We start from the raw sequence: 17,450 nt of genomic DNA, 5'->3' as shown, positions 1-17,450 counted from the left end.
CCTCTGCAGAGGGAGAAGGACCCAACATGTTTTGTCTTTGGGTTATAAGCTGCTGTACATGGCTTAAGGAAAAGTAGAAATAATGGCGTGACTGTCACCTCTGTGAAATGAGTGCTGTTTCAGGGGGACTGTCCCCGAAGTTTGTGATGAAAGAGAAATGAAATGGAAAATGACTGGTAAATAAATGTTCAGAGGAAGACAAATGAAAGATATTTTATGAAATAGAAAATGAAACTGGCAATGAACATCAGAGCATCTAGTGGCTGTACTGGGTTTTATTTTAACTTCCTGATAGTCTTAACTATTAATTTAATTTTTTTTTTAAACTGGAGGGTGATCCTGTGTCTTTACTGAGCTCAAGTTAGCTTTGGTTTTAAAGGGCAATAGGATGAAACCTATGCTGCACAGTGGAACTGGGTTTCTTTTTCACTGTGGTTTCATTTTCTTTTTTCACTGAAGAATTTCAAGCCAGAACATGTTTCAGTGGCCTAATCTTAAATGTGCACAGGAACAGTCTCTTTGTTTGCTTTGCAGGGAGGAGCTGGCTCACTTCAGGAGTAGTTCAAGAATGAACGCAACTGGCTTGCTGTCAGTTTTTAGTACTGGCTGTTGCTTATGGGCAATAATAGTACCAGCAGTGGTGAAGCAGCACTGTATAGCAAACAAATCTCTTGGCTTTAGTTTTGTATAATATAGTATGATTTCAAAACAAAATAATCATCTGCCTACTTGGTAAAGTGTTGTGACTGTTGAGTAGATGCCAGTGACTCTTAACAACAGGATAATAACACTTGGATTTCCAAGGTGCTTCTGCCCACATTAAGGGAGGGAGCTGCTTTTTATCGCCCTTCATTATTCTGTGACATTGCTCTGCTTAGCTGAAAATATGTTAAATAAATTCCCACTTCTGGTACAGCTAGCTAAATAAGGATGCACAGTTGCTAAATCTCTGTCAGAATTACAGCAGGCACCTGTTCATAGCCACTAAAACTGATGTTGCTAACATGTTTCCACAATAACTTCATGCTCAGGACTTCCCAACCAATTATCTTTTGGAAAGAAATTTTCCACATTTGGCCTCTGCTTGAGAGGGATTTTTTTCCTTCTAGGCTTGAGGAAAACGATGCCAGCTGTTCTTGAACACAGCATGAATTATAAAATTATGCCTCTGAAGTAAAAAGAACTTCACAGGCTGCACTGAGCTGAAATGTAAAGCTTGCTCTAGACCTTTCTGAAGAGCAAAGTTTTTGCTTGGCATTATACTTGACATTGATTTACCTAGATTAATAAAGATAAGGCAATAAACATGTTTTGAAAGAGCTGAGAATGATTTATCTATAGGTGAGTGAACAAGAAAAGCTTGCAGCTTGCATGAGCTGTAAACAGAGAGCTGCCAGGTAGGTCAGAGGAACTCACTCCTGCCCTCTGCAAAGTGCACTGCATTGTTCGAGAACAGGGAGCCACCGCACCTTCCACAGGAGGAAAGCCCACGTCCCTACTCCAGATTCTTCCTTTTCCCCACCAGATTGTTAATTAAATGTAAAAAAAAAGGAGTGTTAGGTATGCAAAGTGGATGCTAGCACTGGGACATTTAAAACGCTAAGATTACTAGTCCTGTCTGTGTGGCCAATGTGTACATTTATGCATATACACATATACCCAGGCAACCACATGCACAGAGAGGAGAGACACAGAGGGACTTTCAAACAAGTCTTAGAAATTGAGATCCTTGACAAAATGCTCCAAGCAATTAATATATCCCAGAACATACCACCTGAGAGATATCACCTACCATCAAAATTCAGCCACATTGGACATTATGAAATCAATTAACCAGTTGGAGCACTTGACCAGGGTGTACATTTTATATTGGTTTGGTTAGAATACCCTCAGGCATGAAATGTCCTGATCTTTCCTTGCCTAGTACAGAGACCTGAAGACTGTCTTAGTGACAAGTTTGTATGTATTGCATATGGAATATTATCATACTGGATAACACTGTACATCTCTCTTTGTAAGCCTTCTGTGTCTCTCCTGGGTAAATGCTTTTTTGACACATTTTATTTTCTAACACTTTGGGGGCTGTTAGAAGGCAATTTCTGTCGCTTAACAAACCAGGAAGATACAGAAACAAAAAAAGAACTAAACAAAACCCCCTTCACTACAGCCACCACCATATTTCCCTCTCTCCTGTAGGAACTCTCTGGTTTTCCCTGAAATCGTAAGGAAATTGTGCGCTGTTGTGTTTGAAGAAAAGTTTAAAAAAAAAATCCGCATTATTTTTAGCTTTCTATCATTTCATTAAACGGGTCTTTCCTCCTCAGAGTAAAAACTGAAGCCTTTCTCTTCATTTAAAAAGAACTTTTAGCTGTCATCTAAAGCAGCGCAGGGCGGGGGGAGGAGGAGGGGGACGGACGGGAGTGGAGGGGGACGTTAAACAATTTTTTCCTGTAGAGTAAGATCACACTTTTAAGTTCTTTAGAAAACTATGCAATCTCTACTTTTCTTTTTCTTTTTTCACCCCCCCCCCCTTTTTTTTTTGTGTCGTGAGAGGGACTTTGATTTATTCTCAGTAGCAAAAAGGCTGAGAGAAAGAAACCTCCGGAGCCTTAATTTAAAAAAAAAAAAAAAAAGGAGGGGGAAAGGAAAGAGGGAACGAGGACGGGGTCTGTCCGAGTGCTGATGGATGCTCCTCGGTGGGGGGACCCGCGATGCCGCCCGGCACGGCTGGGTCCGCTCCGCTCCGTGCCGTGCCATGCCGTGCCGTGCCGAGCCGAGCCGAGCGAGCAGTGCAGTGCCGCGCCGCGCCGTGCCGTGCCGTGCCGGCGGGGAAGCCTTGCATCACCGCCGCGGGCTCCGCTTCCCTCCTCCCTCTCTTTCGGGGAGGCTATTAATAGCATGACATCAGCCCGGGACTCGCCGCCAGAGTAAATACCAGCGCTGCCTGCTCGGCTATATAAGGGGGGTGATGCAACCGAGGCGAGAGGCAGAGGAGCGGGGAGCGGCGGGAGCTGCTCTCCCGGAGGAGGCAGCGGAGGAGAGGGGACGGCCACCGGGACGGCAGCGCTGCGGGACGGGCGCGGAGCCCCTTCCCTCCGGCCGGGACAACAGCAGCAGCAGCGGGAGGAAGGTAGGTGGGAGCGGGAGGGGAGACGCCGAGACCCTGGGTGCCGGCGGGGCGAGGGGCTGAGCCCCGCGGGAGGCTGTCCCGCCGAGGGGAGATGCCCGCCGGGGGTGCCGCGGGCCGCGGCCGGGAAAAGTTCCGCCGCCGGAGCGAAGTCGGGTGCGGCGGTGCGCCGTCTCCCCCGAGCCCCGGGAGAGCCCTCGGCCCCGCCGAGCCTCCGCCGGAGCTCTCGCCCGCCGGTGGCGGCTCCCTGCCGGCGCTCGCACCGGGGGAACCCCCTGCCCGGGCTGCCGCCAGATGTGAGCGGCGGGAGGGAGCCCGCCGAGCCCCGGCTCTCCCCGGGCCGGCAGCGCCGCTCGGCACCGCGCGGTGGCGGCCTCGGCGGAGGGACGGCCCGGCCCCGGGGCCGCGGGGATGCCGGAGCGCGGCGCGTCCCCGCCGGGCGGTGCAGGAGCCGCGGCGGCACCGCGACCCCGGCGGGTCGGCGGGGGCTGAGCAGCTGGGGCGGGACTGCCCAGGCGGTGGGTGACCCGCGCTGCCGCCAGCGGTGTTATCTCAGGTCTATAGATACATACACCCACACAGCGCGAGTGCGAGCTCTCGGTGTGAGCCAGCGACATTCACTTTCCTTTCTGTCGCCGTGTCCTGACATGAAGAAGATCGGTTGCTAAACTGTTGCCTAATCGAGTCAGGCGTGACACAACAGCAAACTTGTTTCAGAGAACGGGTTTCCTGTTGGAAATCGATTTTCCTCCTAGTAGCACCGTTTGAGAAGCTGGAGGGCAGCAGAAAATGGTTCAGGAATGATGTGGGATGTCAGAAAGCTTAAGGTCAACCAGCGTGCACAGAGGTTGTGAACTGTAATTGCTCTTAATGCTGTTTAAGATTAACCTCAATGGTTATCGGGGTTTATTGCATCAGCACCAGAGGAAAAGGAATTCACGTGAAGAAATAAAACCAAGAGGCACAGTCAGCCATCTACAGTTAAGCAAAAAAGAAAAGACTGAAAGTAGTCACTTTCAATTTTAATATTAAACAAGAATACCCTTAAATAATAAAAAATGCACAGCTGGGAAGTGTGTCCTGAAATTAAAATATGAGCAGTTGAGATGTAAAAGTTCACTGTAGATGGAAAGAACCACCAGCAAAAGAACAAACAAAAAGTAGGGGGAGAACAAATGAATAAAGTTGTTTGAATTTACTTGAATTAGGAGGGTACCATTAATAGAAAAGCTGTTCTCTTTGGAGAACTCCAAAACTAAGGCTAAAGTAATGAAGCATTAACTCACACTGGGGACAAGCTGTGCCTCTATGGTGCACGTCTGGGAAATGTTCAGCACCTTCAATGTCAGTAACTTCAGAAGTACTCAAAGCAGCCTGGAGCCCAGGTCCATGTGCATGGTCTAACAAAGTAAACAGAGATTGTATCTGAAAGGCTCAGAGGTAACCACGCTTTAAGCCCTGATATTCTTATTCCTACAGCTTTGACAAACCCAGAGAAGATGAGATAGTGTTATTGATGGTTTATAGACAGAGGTATAATTTGTACAAAAATTAGGAAAAAGGGAAGGCAATTTGTTGCATTTTTTTTAAATAGCAAAATCTGGGTTTCCTTCTTGTAAAATGTTTCCAAAAGCAGATTGGTTCCCCGGAAATTGGAAAACATCTACCTTGTTGTTATGAAAAGGGATTCTATTCAGGTTACTGAGTAACATTGACATAAGGCTGGTTATTTCTGTTATTTGTATCATGATGACTCCTGACGATCCCAGTGGCAGACTGGAAGCCTACCCTACTAGACACTGTCCAGAAGCCTGGCCCCAGGAAAGCAAACCAGTGGCAAACAGCTGTGCAAAATGGGACTCTGCTCATGGCAGAAATCCTTAGACGAGCCCCAGCCCCCTGGTAGGCCCTTCCTTCCCTAAAGTCTGAGTAAATAGAGATGCCTTTCAGGATGTCTGGAAGGTCAGTGAGCTGTTCAGGCAGGGAAGCAGCAAGTTTCTACGGTCAAGGACACTTCCCCCTCTGTGCTTCCCCCTCCCTGTGGGCACTCTACCACTTTTTTCTTTTCTTTTTCTTTTTTTTTTTTCTTTTGTACATTAGTGACAGATGGGTGAGAGTACCTGAAGACATTATAGTAGGGTTTTGTTGGTACACTTATTAGACTAGTAGAAATCCACAATTAACACAATTTCTCAGGCACAAACATTCTTGGTTTTCTCTGGTGCTGCTGCTGACCTCAATTAAAAGTTCACCTAAACTGAAAAATAATTGAATAAACCACCAGAGCTTGAAAATCATTAACTCAATTAATTATTTTGTAGGCTGGAAAAACAGTTTTGCTGTTAATTTAAGACTCTTGTTTGATTGAATTATACAGAATTTGTTGAATCAAGCTATCGCTGGCAGCCAGGGAGACTGATTCAGTGAAAACAGCTGAAATTTCTGCTAGCAGTGAGGGGCTTGGTGTCATCTGGAATTAGCCTATTTAAATGAGTTGAATGGTTGAATGTCGCTAAATGGTAAATAATGCTGGGAGGACTTCAGCTGGAAATTATAGGGCTGTTTCTACTTGTTGGAAAAGAGTAACTGCTAGCTTTCTGAGATTATAGGATTAAACCGTATCAGTACTTTAAATGTGACTCATGAGCAGGGGCTTTCTGAAGAGAATTACATAAATTTCCCAAGGTCTTTCTGAATAACAAATTGTTCCAAATAATTTCCTCATCTTTAATAACTATGGGTGAAATCCTGGCCCCATTGAGGTCAACAGAAGAAGTCCTCTTGATTTCAGTGGGTTCAGGATTTCACCCCCAGACTGTGGGAAATGTTCGTCTCTTTGGTGGTGACTGAGTGAGGAAGAATTGAGGAAGACTCTGCAGCTGGACATGGTATTTTCTACCAACTGGCAATTCACTGCCCTCTAATTTTTATATTTACCTTGCTCATTTGCACCAATGTGGATTTACAGTGTATTTTTAGATATCTCTGAGCAAAATCTATCATCTTGTGAAGTCATATGACCCCAAACATTTCTTGCTGGGTTACAGAAGTAGTGTACAAGGAACTGTGCACTTCTGGGTTGACCATGTGGAAATTTAACTTACCCACACTGCTACCCTGAGGCAACTATTTGCTTACCTGCACTAAGTTAATTATAATTGACTTTGCTATAATTATTACAGTTCTAATCAAGAGTAGATAACACTGTAATTATCCATACAGCTACCAAAAACCACCAAAACCTATACACCAAAGCAAGCTGGAAAACCAATGTGGTAAAATCCAATTTAACTCAAGTCACTTTATGAATAACGGAAGAAATACAATCTGTTTTCTAATGGATTTGCACCTTTTGTCCCTTGAGCCATGCACAAAAAGTGCTCTGCTTTCTTCCAGATCTCTTATCTCACTTGTCAGTGAGAGGTGGTTTGTGTTGTGTGGAGCTGTGTGCATCAGCTAGCTAGGTTGCCCAGGATATTTGGATGGATGGTTGCTGAGTTTGCCTCTCTCTCCCTCAGTGGGGTCAGAAATTTTCACAAAGCACATAGGGGGCCTCTCTCCCTCAAAAATTGGCTAAAAAATTCACAAGAATTAATAAAAAGAGGAAAGTAGAGAGCACTGTTGGGCAGGTTCATTTTCTTAGGAAAGCTACTAGAAATTAGATTCCTCCGTGGGGTGTCCATTTGCATAATTCGCCTGAAGTCTCTTCAGGCACACTGTTTTGTGTCAGCAGAAGATCTGACCATAAATATTTAAGAATTTCAAACCTTGCGTTTAGGGCACATGAAGAGAGTTTCAGGTTTTACAAGAGAAAAGTAATGAAACAAATGGCTTCACGTTTTTCATGACTCAATCCCTCCAACTCAGCCTGTGCTTTGAAGCCCCAGAGCATGTACAGACTTCGGTCTTTCTGCCAGCTCTTATTGTTCACCGGTTTTCAGCAGTTTGTAACCAGATCTACAACTCCTCGTAAAACTGACCATGATAATTTTGTGACAGATCCTGTTTTGGTTAGCAGACTTCAGCTTCTAGTAGAACTTGTTGAGCTTTACCTAAATATAGCTGAGATAAAGGTATGCTCTATCCATTTGAAGATGGAATCTGTGGTGGTATAGCTCTGAGGATGGAGATGCTCTTAAGCACCTTTTGTGCTTTAAATAATAAAATATTTCTTTGCTTTCTGATTTTTGTTCCTTATTATCTTTCTCTTCCTACTCACTCAATTCTCATTTGCCACACATTGTCTGTTTAAAATGTCAGTATACATACATACACACAACTTTTTTCTAGGCCTTTCTGAATCTTAATATTGAAAATGTGATGTGCTAATACTATTATTATTTTTAAATACTAACTTTAAGTTAACATGAAGTAGAAGTTTTTACTAGAGACCAATTTCTTAACTGCTTGTCTCTAGTGAGAGATTGGGGTAGATGGGGAATGGGAACTGAAGCAGTGCAAGAAATACAGTAGTATTCACAGTATGAAATATACCTCTAGGAGATATTATTTGCCTTTCTAAAGCTGTTGAAAGATTATTATTATTATCTCTTTTTACCTTTCAGCAAAATGATGGTCCAACACTCAGGCCAGGTATCTGCATTAGAAGTCAGCGCCTCGGCAATTGTTCCCACTTTGTCCCCTGCAGGGTCACTGGGGTTTGATGATTTCACAAATTTAACCCCACTGGTGAAAGAGGAACTGAGGTTTGCCATTCAGAATAAGCGTCAGTCCCACAGGATGTCTTCTACATTGGACACAGTTACAGTTTCTGAAAGACCAATTGAAACATCAATCATGAAAACAGAGGTATGGCTTTTTATATAGCATTTCAGTGTGAATGATTAATTCTCTAATAAAGTTTCATCACAAGACCAGTAATTATGTCAGCTACAGACAACTCTCTCCACTGTACTGATCCTTTAGGCCTGCTGCTTGGCTTTCTGTTAAGTGCTTCTGGGAAATCCTCTGGTATTTCTCATTTCCATTGAGGCTTATAGTTAGATATTTTATTTTTTATTATGGTCTGTGGACAATGTTTTCCAGTGATCAGAGCAAGCGCTAATCTGGTTTCCCTGCCTGCTTGTGGCTGAACTTGGAATAAGTCACTTCTGAAATTTTATTTCACTGAGGACAGTCCAGTAGGACCCGTGTGGGCTACTGTGTCCACACTAGGCTTTTACTTTAAGATTATAGCCTCCATCAAAGACATTTCCCTTATGAAGTGGAGAAACAGCTTAAGTTAGGGAAATAGCTGCACCTTGGTCTGAGCCTCCACAGGAAACAAAGCAAAGCCTGAACGAGTGGTTAATATCCCCTTTTTGGTGCTGCCCTTACTCCTCTGCGCTCTCACTGCCTCATGAAGCATCCTCCACTCTGCCCCCCATGTCCCTTGCTCCTTCTCTTCCTTGGGAAATGGAGGTGTGGAGTCAGTCTGGGGAGACACTTGGCAAGTTTTTGAGTACCATTGATCTAAAATGAGCCATCACATGGATTACATCCATCCAAACTCCAGTCAGGTTTTTATTGACAATTCTAATGGAGTTACTACCATTTTACTGTATGGTAAGCAAGGTCAGAATAACATTATGTAACTTGTGATGTGAGCACTGACAACACTACCCATGCTGCTTTTAAAAATGCAGAAGTTATCAAAATCAGGTCGCATATTTACAATGTCTTATGCATTGTGTGTATCTGTTTTTATGAGATAGTTTTCTCCTGAAGAGGATGAGAGAAAAAAGCGAAGAAGGGAAAGGAACAAAATTGCTGCTGCAAAGTGCCGAAACAAAAAGAAGGAAAAAACAGAATGTTTGCAGAAAGTAAGTGGCTGGCTTGAATTGTTCTTAATCTGTCATCCTGCCAGGATTGAAACAGCATAGTAGGAAATAGAGAAAGATGTCACCCAGAACTCTGTAAACCCTTCAAAACATTAGTTATATATAAAAAAAATGAACACGCTATATGTTAAAACTGGCATAAAGTGAAAGCATGGTAGGAGCGAAAGATTACTGTTTCAGTGACTGATCTTGTCTATGGGGATAATATTAATTTGAATATGTACTGAACACAAAAAGAAGTAAAGCCTCATTTCATATAATAGGCATTGTGGAGGCCAAGAGCCTACAAACACCGACAAGTGATTTCTGACGACTTTATGAAATGAGTGGCATAGTACCTTACCCCTGAATTCTCTGTCCTAAAGCCCTAGTCAGGTCTGCACCCGCTCTGCCATGATGTACAACTGTATTACAGCAGCAGCAGGCCTGTCTTTTATTCCTGTATCTAGGGGCAGGAAAAAAAAGCTGTGTCCTTACATTGTTAGCTTAACATGGGTTTACAGATATGTGACATGATGTTTCAGGGAGTTAATAAGAAACGTAGATAATTTTGGGTCAACTTTTGACCCCAAAAGTTCAGAGTAATTTTGCAGAAGATAATAATAATGCTTTGGATACTTGTCATTGTAAGTGAATAAAAGTCTGAATTGGGCTTTTCAACTCTCATTATACTTCTCTAAAAAGCAAAGGTAACTGTCAGTCTGGGGTTTAGGCTCTTATTGACTGGTGAATGTATAGTTTCATCTTTATGGGACACTAAGGACATGTGATTTCTTTCTCTGCTAGTCATATGCTTTCCCACTAATAAAAGACTGCAACTATTAGATAAACATTGCGATTAACTATTTGAAGCACTCAGTCTAATAGTTGTGTCTATCCTTTGACTAGGAATCAGAAAAGCTGGAAACTATCAATGCAGAATTAAAAGCCCAGATTGAAGAGCTAAAGAATGAGAAGCAGCATTTGATATACATGCTAAACCTTCACAGGCCCACTTGTATAGTTCGGGCACAAAATGGAAGGACACCTGAAGATGAAAGGAATCTTTTTATTCAACAGATCAAAGAAGGCACATTACAAGGTTAAGTGATACAGCAAACATGGGAATATTTATAGTGTTTTTAACAACTACCAGAATCCATGGAGGATCTGACAGAATGTGTAGGATTCTATTAGTCAAGAGCCGTTAGGAAGGGCAGATTGCTTTCTTAAATGGAAAGAGTCATTTTGGGTTATCATTGATTCTTTCCCTTGGAAGATGTGGTCTCAACCAAACTGAAGAGCCTTCTGCCTCAAATATAGGTTTTGCACCTGTCTACTTGCTGTTCCTAGGAGTTACAGACAACAGCTTCAGAAGTTTTAGCTCTCTGCTAGTATACAGTATCTGCACTCACAATGTTTGTGCTAGAACACTATGACTTCTGATGATGCACCATGGTACAGACAGCTGTGCTGGATGGACGCTACTTTTCCTTGTTGCTGGTTGGGAAATCAGACTGAGAGTATTTTTAAAGTTTTGAAGTTTCCAGAAGGATGGTTTCTGGCAGAATATATTGATATGTAATGTTGCATTCTAACCTAACACACAAACTACACAAAAAGCCTTTAGTTCCAACTAAGCTTTGTCTTTTTTTTTTTTTTTTCCACAACACTTGTGTGGGTTTTTTCTATGACTCATCTCAGAGACTGAATTTGGAGAGTCTAGTAGGTGTGACAAAGAAATATTTCTTGCAAAATATCCATGTAGCTAAGCTTGTATTTTATGAGCTGGAACCCCACCTACTATCCTTTGGGGACTACAATTTTCCCTTGAATTGTTGAAGAGCAGCTTGTACCACCACTTGGTGACTTGGTGAATTGGACCCGCTGGAAACAGGAAATTAACTATGGAGGGATATCAATACAGGTTTTGCCTGAGTTGCAGGACTGAATCCCAAGTTCATGGATCATGAAAACTTAAAAAAAAAAAATAAAAATCTAGGATCTAATCCTACAAGCCTTAATTCATGCTATTAACCCTCACTCACAGAAGATGTTCCATGGACTTCAGTGTGTCTGCTTATGCATATAGCTCTTACAGGCGTAAGAGCCTGGCAAAACTTGTTCCATCCTGGTCAGAATTCCTTTTGCCAGGTGATTCAGAGGGAAAAGTTATGGCTGCAGCTACTTTATTTTACATTTGAGTGGCAACTACAGTCAATCAAAAGTGTTACTTAGATTCTAAAGAAAGCAAGAGTTTTGATGTAGTGAATAATTGGTTTTATTTTTTATTAAATACTAACCTTAGGTATTTTTGAACTGGTAAAAGAGCTGCTGGACAAAACAGTTGGAGCTATGAGTGTTTAAATTCTGATGTTTCTGTGAAATTCTCAGATTGTTTAATCCTATAAAATATATCCTTACAATTTTTTGTAAAAGAAAATAGTAACCTTATTTATCATTAATATCTTAATGAGTAGAGTTAATAAATACTGTGAGCAAGATAAAACTGAAAACACAAGTGTTGTGCTGTCTTTTTACTTTTATCTCTTGGTGTTTAATATTATATATTCCTAAACTTCACCAGTTGTATTTGAGACACCACTGTTGAAAACACTTATCCTTCATCTTTTCCACAGATGAGGCACTGAGCATCTTGAATGACTGGGTGCAGGCACTATACCTTCCAAAATTCTGTACCTCCATCAGTGGTGTCTTAGCTGTTCAATGTCACAATTTAACCAAAGCAAACAATAAGAACGGAGCTTAGAGTACACAGTATTTTACACCAGTTACGCAGTGTTGAAGTTGTGTTTTTGTTCTAAAGGTTCAACTTAAAGATACCTCAGCCATAAGCTTCTTACCCTGCAAGTCTCAGATGAGTCTATCCGATATCATACCTGATCCTTATAAGACTGTTATATTCTGCAACAGAACTACTTAGTACATTTTCCTAAGGTCTGGATATATTGTAATGTCCTGTATCATGTTTTAAAAGATATGTACTTCATGTATCTGAAAAGTGAATGTATTACAAAGGTTACATACTTGGTCTCATTCTGTCCTGAGAAGCCATTATGCTTCTCTGTGTTAGAAAGAGCTTGCATTGACTTCAGTGAGAGTTCTGTTCATGTTCTGTAGGCAAAGTATGGAGCCTCTGCTGCAACTTCTCTGGCTTAGAGGGCAAGTTCCACAGGGAATTGGGCCAGCTGTTTATCAGACAACAGGTATACATGAAGTGCGTTACAATAAACTTGTCAAATGGTGTTCATTGGTATTTGACTTCTGTAATGTGGAAATACAAAACCAAGGCATCATCTTGGTATTGTACACCTTGGCTTTGCCTCTCGCGCATCAAATGCCAGCAGACAAAACTGTTTGCCCCCTATACTGTTATAAAGTGTTACCACAGAGACTAGAATACAATGACAGAATTCATGTGTCTCCCTTAGGGAATTTGTATGGTTGCTTTTAACCATATCACTGGTGACGCAGGCGTCATGCTTTTGTTGCTTGATGTTATTTACTTAGCATGCCAAATGTTAATATGGTACCACTACTATTGTCAGAAGATAATCTATTTTTATTTCTTTATATGTGCAGTCATAGCTGCTTTCTACTGCTTTTGTATGTGTGTGTGTGCATGCGTGCTCTTGCACGCTACTCTCGAAATGATGGTACTCGAGTTCATTTGACTGTGCCCAAGAAAAGTGTTTAAACAGCTAGACAGGGACAGTATGTTGCATGAGTTTTCTAAAAGTATACTTTATTCAGGAGAACCCTTAAAATGCATTAAAAGCAGTTTGTTTTCTATTCTCAAGTTTGTTTTGATACTTTAATAAAAAAGAATTAATATATATTATTCATGTGTCATTTAATTCATTCTAAGTTTCAAGGTCCAAGAACAACTGCATTTTCTTAAAACAACACTGAGAAATTAAAAAGCAAACACATTTTATAGGTTTACAACAATAAACATAAAGTGAAATTGCTACTGTACACTGCTTGTCAAAGTAATAACAGTTTTGTTATTACAAGGTTGATTGTGAATTTGAGGCTAATTCCTTATTGGTGGCCTAGGGCTTAGATTAAAGAACTGGCCATTAGAACTCCTGAACCTTTCCTAACCTTGCAACCAACAAGCTGATAGTTATTTCAGCTTTCTGATTGCTTAATGGGTTTAATGCTTTTGCTGCTGTGAAGCTTTAATATTTATAGATTGCTTTCTATGGTTACATGGAAGATACTAAAGTATAGCATGATTAGAGCTTTGGGTTTTTTTCCTCTGTGTGTGTGCGGGTGTGTGCATGGAGGAGCATGAGGAAAGATGAACAAAATGTTCTATCCTGCCTTTCCAAAACTAAGTATATACACCCAGACAGAAGTTGCTGTGTTTTGACAGCCGGTGATGTGGACAAAAACTTTTGGCTTCAGTCCTTTGCAGCAGTCATAACTTGCAATACAGGGGTCAGATAGAAGGCCAGGAGCTCCAGGGACCAGGAAATCCATTCGACTATTGCAAAACCTAGTTAAAAATATCAGCTGGAAGGAAGATCTAGGTTACTATGAGCTTGGCAGTGTAGAACGGTTACTTTCCTTATCAGTACATTCATTTACAGATGTGCAGTCCCAATCCATATTTTCACTCTTTCATGCATTCGCCTATAACTGCTATCAAATTTTACTTTTGAATACCTAATTCACTTTAATTTGGTAAATTTATAAATCACCTTCCTGGCCTGTTTAGAGAACCTTAACACTAGGGCTATGAGTTCCTGAACCAATAATTTATTATATTTTCTTTAAATGGTATGAGTTGAAACCATGAAACCACCATTGGTATCTATGACATTTCTAATAGCATAATTGATATTCCTTGACCAAAATAATACATTGGATCTTCTCCTTCAGTCTTGCTAAATCTGTGTGTGTACAGGCCCATGCAGACATTAAATCATGCTGGGCTTTACACTGTACATTAATAAAGGAGTATCTACTTTTTGTTAGCTCTTCCCTTGATGTAAATGAATAAATAGCAATATTGAAGGTAGGTAGAGGCAATGATTTATGCTAGGCTGGAAATGTCTAATGAAAATGAATTTAAATTTACAACTTTTCTATCTGGGCCTATTAGAAATGAAGTTATTGCGTGAGGGGATGGTTTTAAAATGACTGATTCTTAGTTTTGCAAAAGAAACAGGATGATTTATGGGTAATGAAAAGACAACGGTAGAATTGTTTCTTAGTAGCAAAAGAGTTTTGGAAACGGAATCTGCATCATCTTTAAAAATTCCTAAATCCAGAACGACAACTGTATCTCACATCCTTTTTTTGTTGGATTCCCTGCCCCACCTTCAGCAGAGTACTGGACTAGGTGCAAGTCTCATTCGTGCGGGCCAGTGCCATGTTTCTGTGTTTGCCCAGTGCCCCCAGCTGGAGACCCTGAGAATCACATGATGAAAATGAGCAAGAATATTAATTGACGTAAGTACTTAGTAACATTCTTCATTAGTTTGTAATGACACCAATATAATATTTTCATTTTTATAATAGACATCATTCCTTTTTAAAGTTAAGATAAAGAGTGACTATATTTTTAAAAAATACTGTTATTTAAGGTTCATTTCCCTAGTGGAAACCCTGAGTCAGAACTGCTGACTTCAGTGATAAAAATAGTTATTTACTAATTTTCAGTGCTATTAGATCTTCAAAGCCATCACAATTAAGAGAATACACTGGAGTATTATTGATTCAGCATCAGTTCTGGCTGCATATCTTTACTGTTGGTGGCAGCGATGCATGAACCAAAAAAGAAAACCCCAAAACCAACCAACTCTAATCATTTTCAGACCCCAAGCTAAGTGTACTAGAGCTGACACTCAGAAGAATTATCAGACCTGTGAAATGAATAAATAGAAAATAGAAACAAACAGAGTTAAAGCTGGAATCCTTTTTTTCTGCATTTGAGAATTTAGCCACTTCATATTTGTAGATTCTGCCAACATAAGTGGTGCACCACCATGCCCACTTAGACAATGGGTATGCCCACACAGCAAATAGCAGGGTAGCATAGCAATATTTTTGTATAAGCTTAGTACTGGGAACATCCCAGCGATGACAGCAAGAAACTCAGCAATGGCTAATTGATGCCACTGAGTGGATGAGCTCTCTGTGTAGCCAGAGGACAGGCTGCTACTGGCATCTGAGGTAGCTCATTTAAAGCCAGCTCGGGTATCGTTCAGCTCCTCAGGTCAGCACGTCTGTTGAGTAGCTGCCTGCATTCCCCAACTAAACAGCTCCACCAGTTCAGACCAAAGGTCCTCCCAGCCCAGTTCTCTTTCTACAGCAGTGATCAAAAGCAGCTGTGCAAGGAAGAATAAGAACAGGGCAAGTATGCTTCCTCTGGGTGCTTTCCCACACTCCAACTATTTTTGGTTCATGAGTCACACAAGCTTGACATGATTTCTTTAGGTAGTAGCCTTCCATAGATCTTTGTCTCAAGTATTTGACCAGTTTCTCATTCACAGTACCAGCATCTGCAGTAACGTCTGGCAGCAAGTTCCACAGGGCTATCAGCACTTAGAAGAAAATTGCTCGTTTTCATTTGACCCTGTTCCCCATAACCCTACTTGACAGCCCCTCATTCTTGAATTGGAAGAGTGAACACCTATCCATCCTCTGCATGTCACATGATTTTATACTTTGCTGTGTTGTTTCTTTTGCAGGATAAAGAGTTCCAGCATACCCAGTCACATCATTTGTTTGTTTGTTTGTTTTGGTAGCCATTTTACACCCTTGATCATTTCTGTTACCCAGTCTTTCTGACTTTTCCAGTAGTTTAAGATAAAGGGACCATAACTACACACAGTTTTAAAGTGTGGTCAAGCCATGGGGTAATACAGCGGCATCTTGACGTTCACTGTCCCCTTACCAATAACTCCAGAAATCAGGTTCGCATTTTTGATGACTGCCAAGCATTAAGTCTATTGCAGTACAACTATCTATCATAAACACCCAGATCTCCCTCCTGAGTAGTAATGGTAAACTCAAGTTCAACATTTCATATATGATGCCAGGACTGATTTTCCCTATATGCATTACCTTGTGTTTACTTGCATTGAATTTTATCTGCCATTTTAATTTCCGAACTGTAATATAATTTACAAAATATTTTCTTTTCAGAGTTTCCCAATTAAAAAGCTAGCGGTGCCATTCTTTCATCCTAAGAAAAATAGAATCCCTTACTTTTGAAGGCTGAGTCTTTGTGGGTCTTTGCAAAACTTGTTCGAAACTGTGCTGAGTTACTAGAAAGCTACTGAACAGAAAGGTAAGTTTTATTGCCATGTGATTACCACTAACATTCAAGGAAAATTGTTTAAAACACCTGTAATAAATGGCACTCCACTCAAACCCAGAAATACATTTAGGAGTTTAAGTTGGTTTTGGGGGGATTTTTTGTTTGAGTTTGGTTTTTTGGGTGTTTTGGGATTTTTTTTTGTTCATTTGTTTTACACTTCTTGCCTTTAACAGCAATAGTGACACCATGGGTGTAAATGATCTGTGGGTCAAATATACCGAAAAAGATTTAAAAATCCTCTGAGGAAAACAAATACAATTTAAGTTACAGTAGAGTTAAAGGCTATTTTGGAATGTAAGTGGAAAAGATAGCATTTGGCTATTTACTTGACTCCAAAGGATTTATTTTATATGCAGAATTACCACACATAGAACTAGAATAGCTCAGAGTTTTCCTGGACACCCAGAAGGCACGTGTTTCTGTGACGGAAGAACATGTGTGCCTTGGATGACTTCATCCAAACAGGTACTGCAGTCAAAATTCTCAATCTATTGACAATTGCTTGGTTAAGAGTTGAGACCAGAACAAGATAAAATAGTTGGGGAAAACTGAGTATACAAAATCCCTCTGCTGAACAGAGTGCAGCTACTTTTCATCAGCTAAAACAGGGATCCTTTCTCTCCTGGCTTGGATAGTCATAGCCCTCTGATGCTGGCATGGAGAGAACTTCCCCTCTTGATCTACTACAACCATTGAAACTGAATCACACCAGGCTTGTAACTCCCACACTTGTAGCTAATCCCTGGGGTTTTATCACACATTCTTAAAGCCCCAGGTCTGAAAAACATGTGATAGGGTGGAATCCTCATTCCTCACGACTGTAGGGAAAGCCTTAGAAATATTACTTGTGTTTACTAAGTTCAGAAACCAAGAGAAAATAGATCAAGTTTAATGCATTAGACAACATTTTGTGTTTAGAAATAAACATTCTGGTTTGTTTGTTTATGCATGTGGGGTCTTTGTTAAACAGGATTTTTGGATGTCTGGGTTTAGCCATATGACATTCCCCTACTGACAGTAAAACCATCCACGGACAGAGGAAAAGATGACTAGAGAAACCAGTTACAGTGACAATTCTGAAGGGTTACCAATATTAGGTTCAAAGGAAAAAAATTACTTAAAATTAATAGAAGAGAGATTAACTACC

General features: G+C 41.0%; 1 protein-coding gene across 1 annotated transcript; it reads left to right on the top strand.

Annotated features, from left to right (window-relative positions):
• The first annotated feature begins 2,954 nt into the window (after nt 1-2,954).
• On the top strand, nt 2,955-10,943 carry ATF3 (activating transcription factor 3). Its single transcript, XM_056357679.1, has 4 exons — nt 2,955-3,130; nt 7,693-7,936; nt 8,842-8,949; nt 9,856-10,943. The coding sequence occupies exons 2-4, from the start codon at nt 7,697-7,699 to the stop codon at nt 10,051-10,053; spliced, it is 546 nt and encodes a 181-aa protein (XP_056213654.1). The 5' UTR covers nt 2,955-3,130; nt 7,693-7,696; the 3' UTR covers nt 10,054-10,943.
• The last annotated feature ends 6,507 nt before the right edge of the window (nt 10,944-17,450 follow it).

This window comes from Falco biarmicus, chromosome 12 (assembly GCF_023638135.1).
Source record: "Falco biarmicus isolate bFalBia1 chromosome 12, bFalBia1.pri, whole genome shotgun sequence".
Lineage (NCBI taxonomy): Eukaryota > Metazoa > Chordata > Aves > Falconiformes > Falconidae > Falco > Falco biarmicus.
Note: the sequence above shows the minus strand (reverse complement) of the source record. Positions and strands in the feature narration are given on the sequence as shown.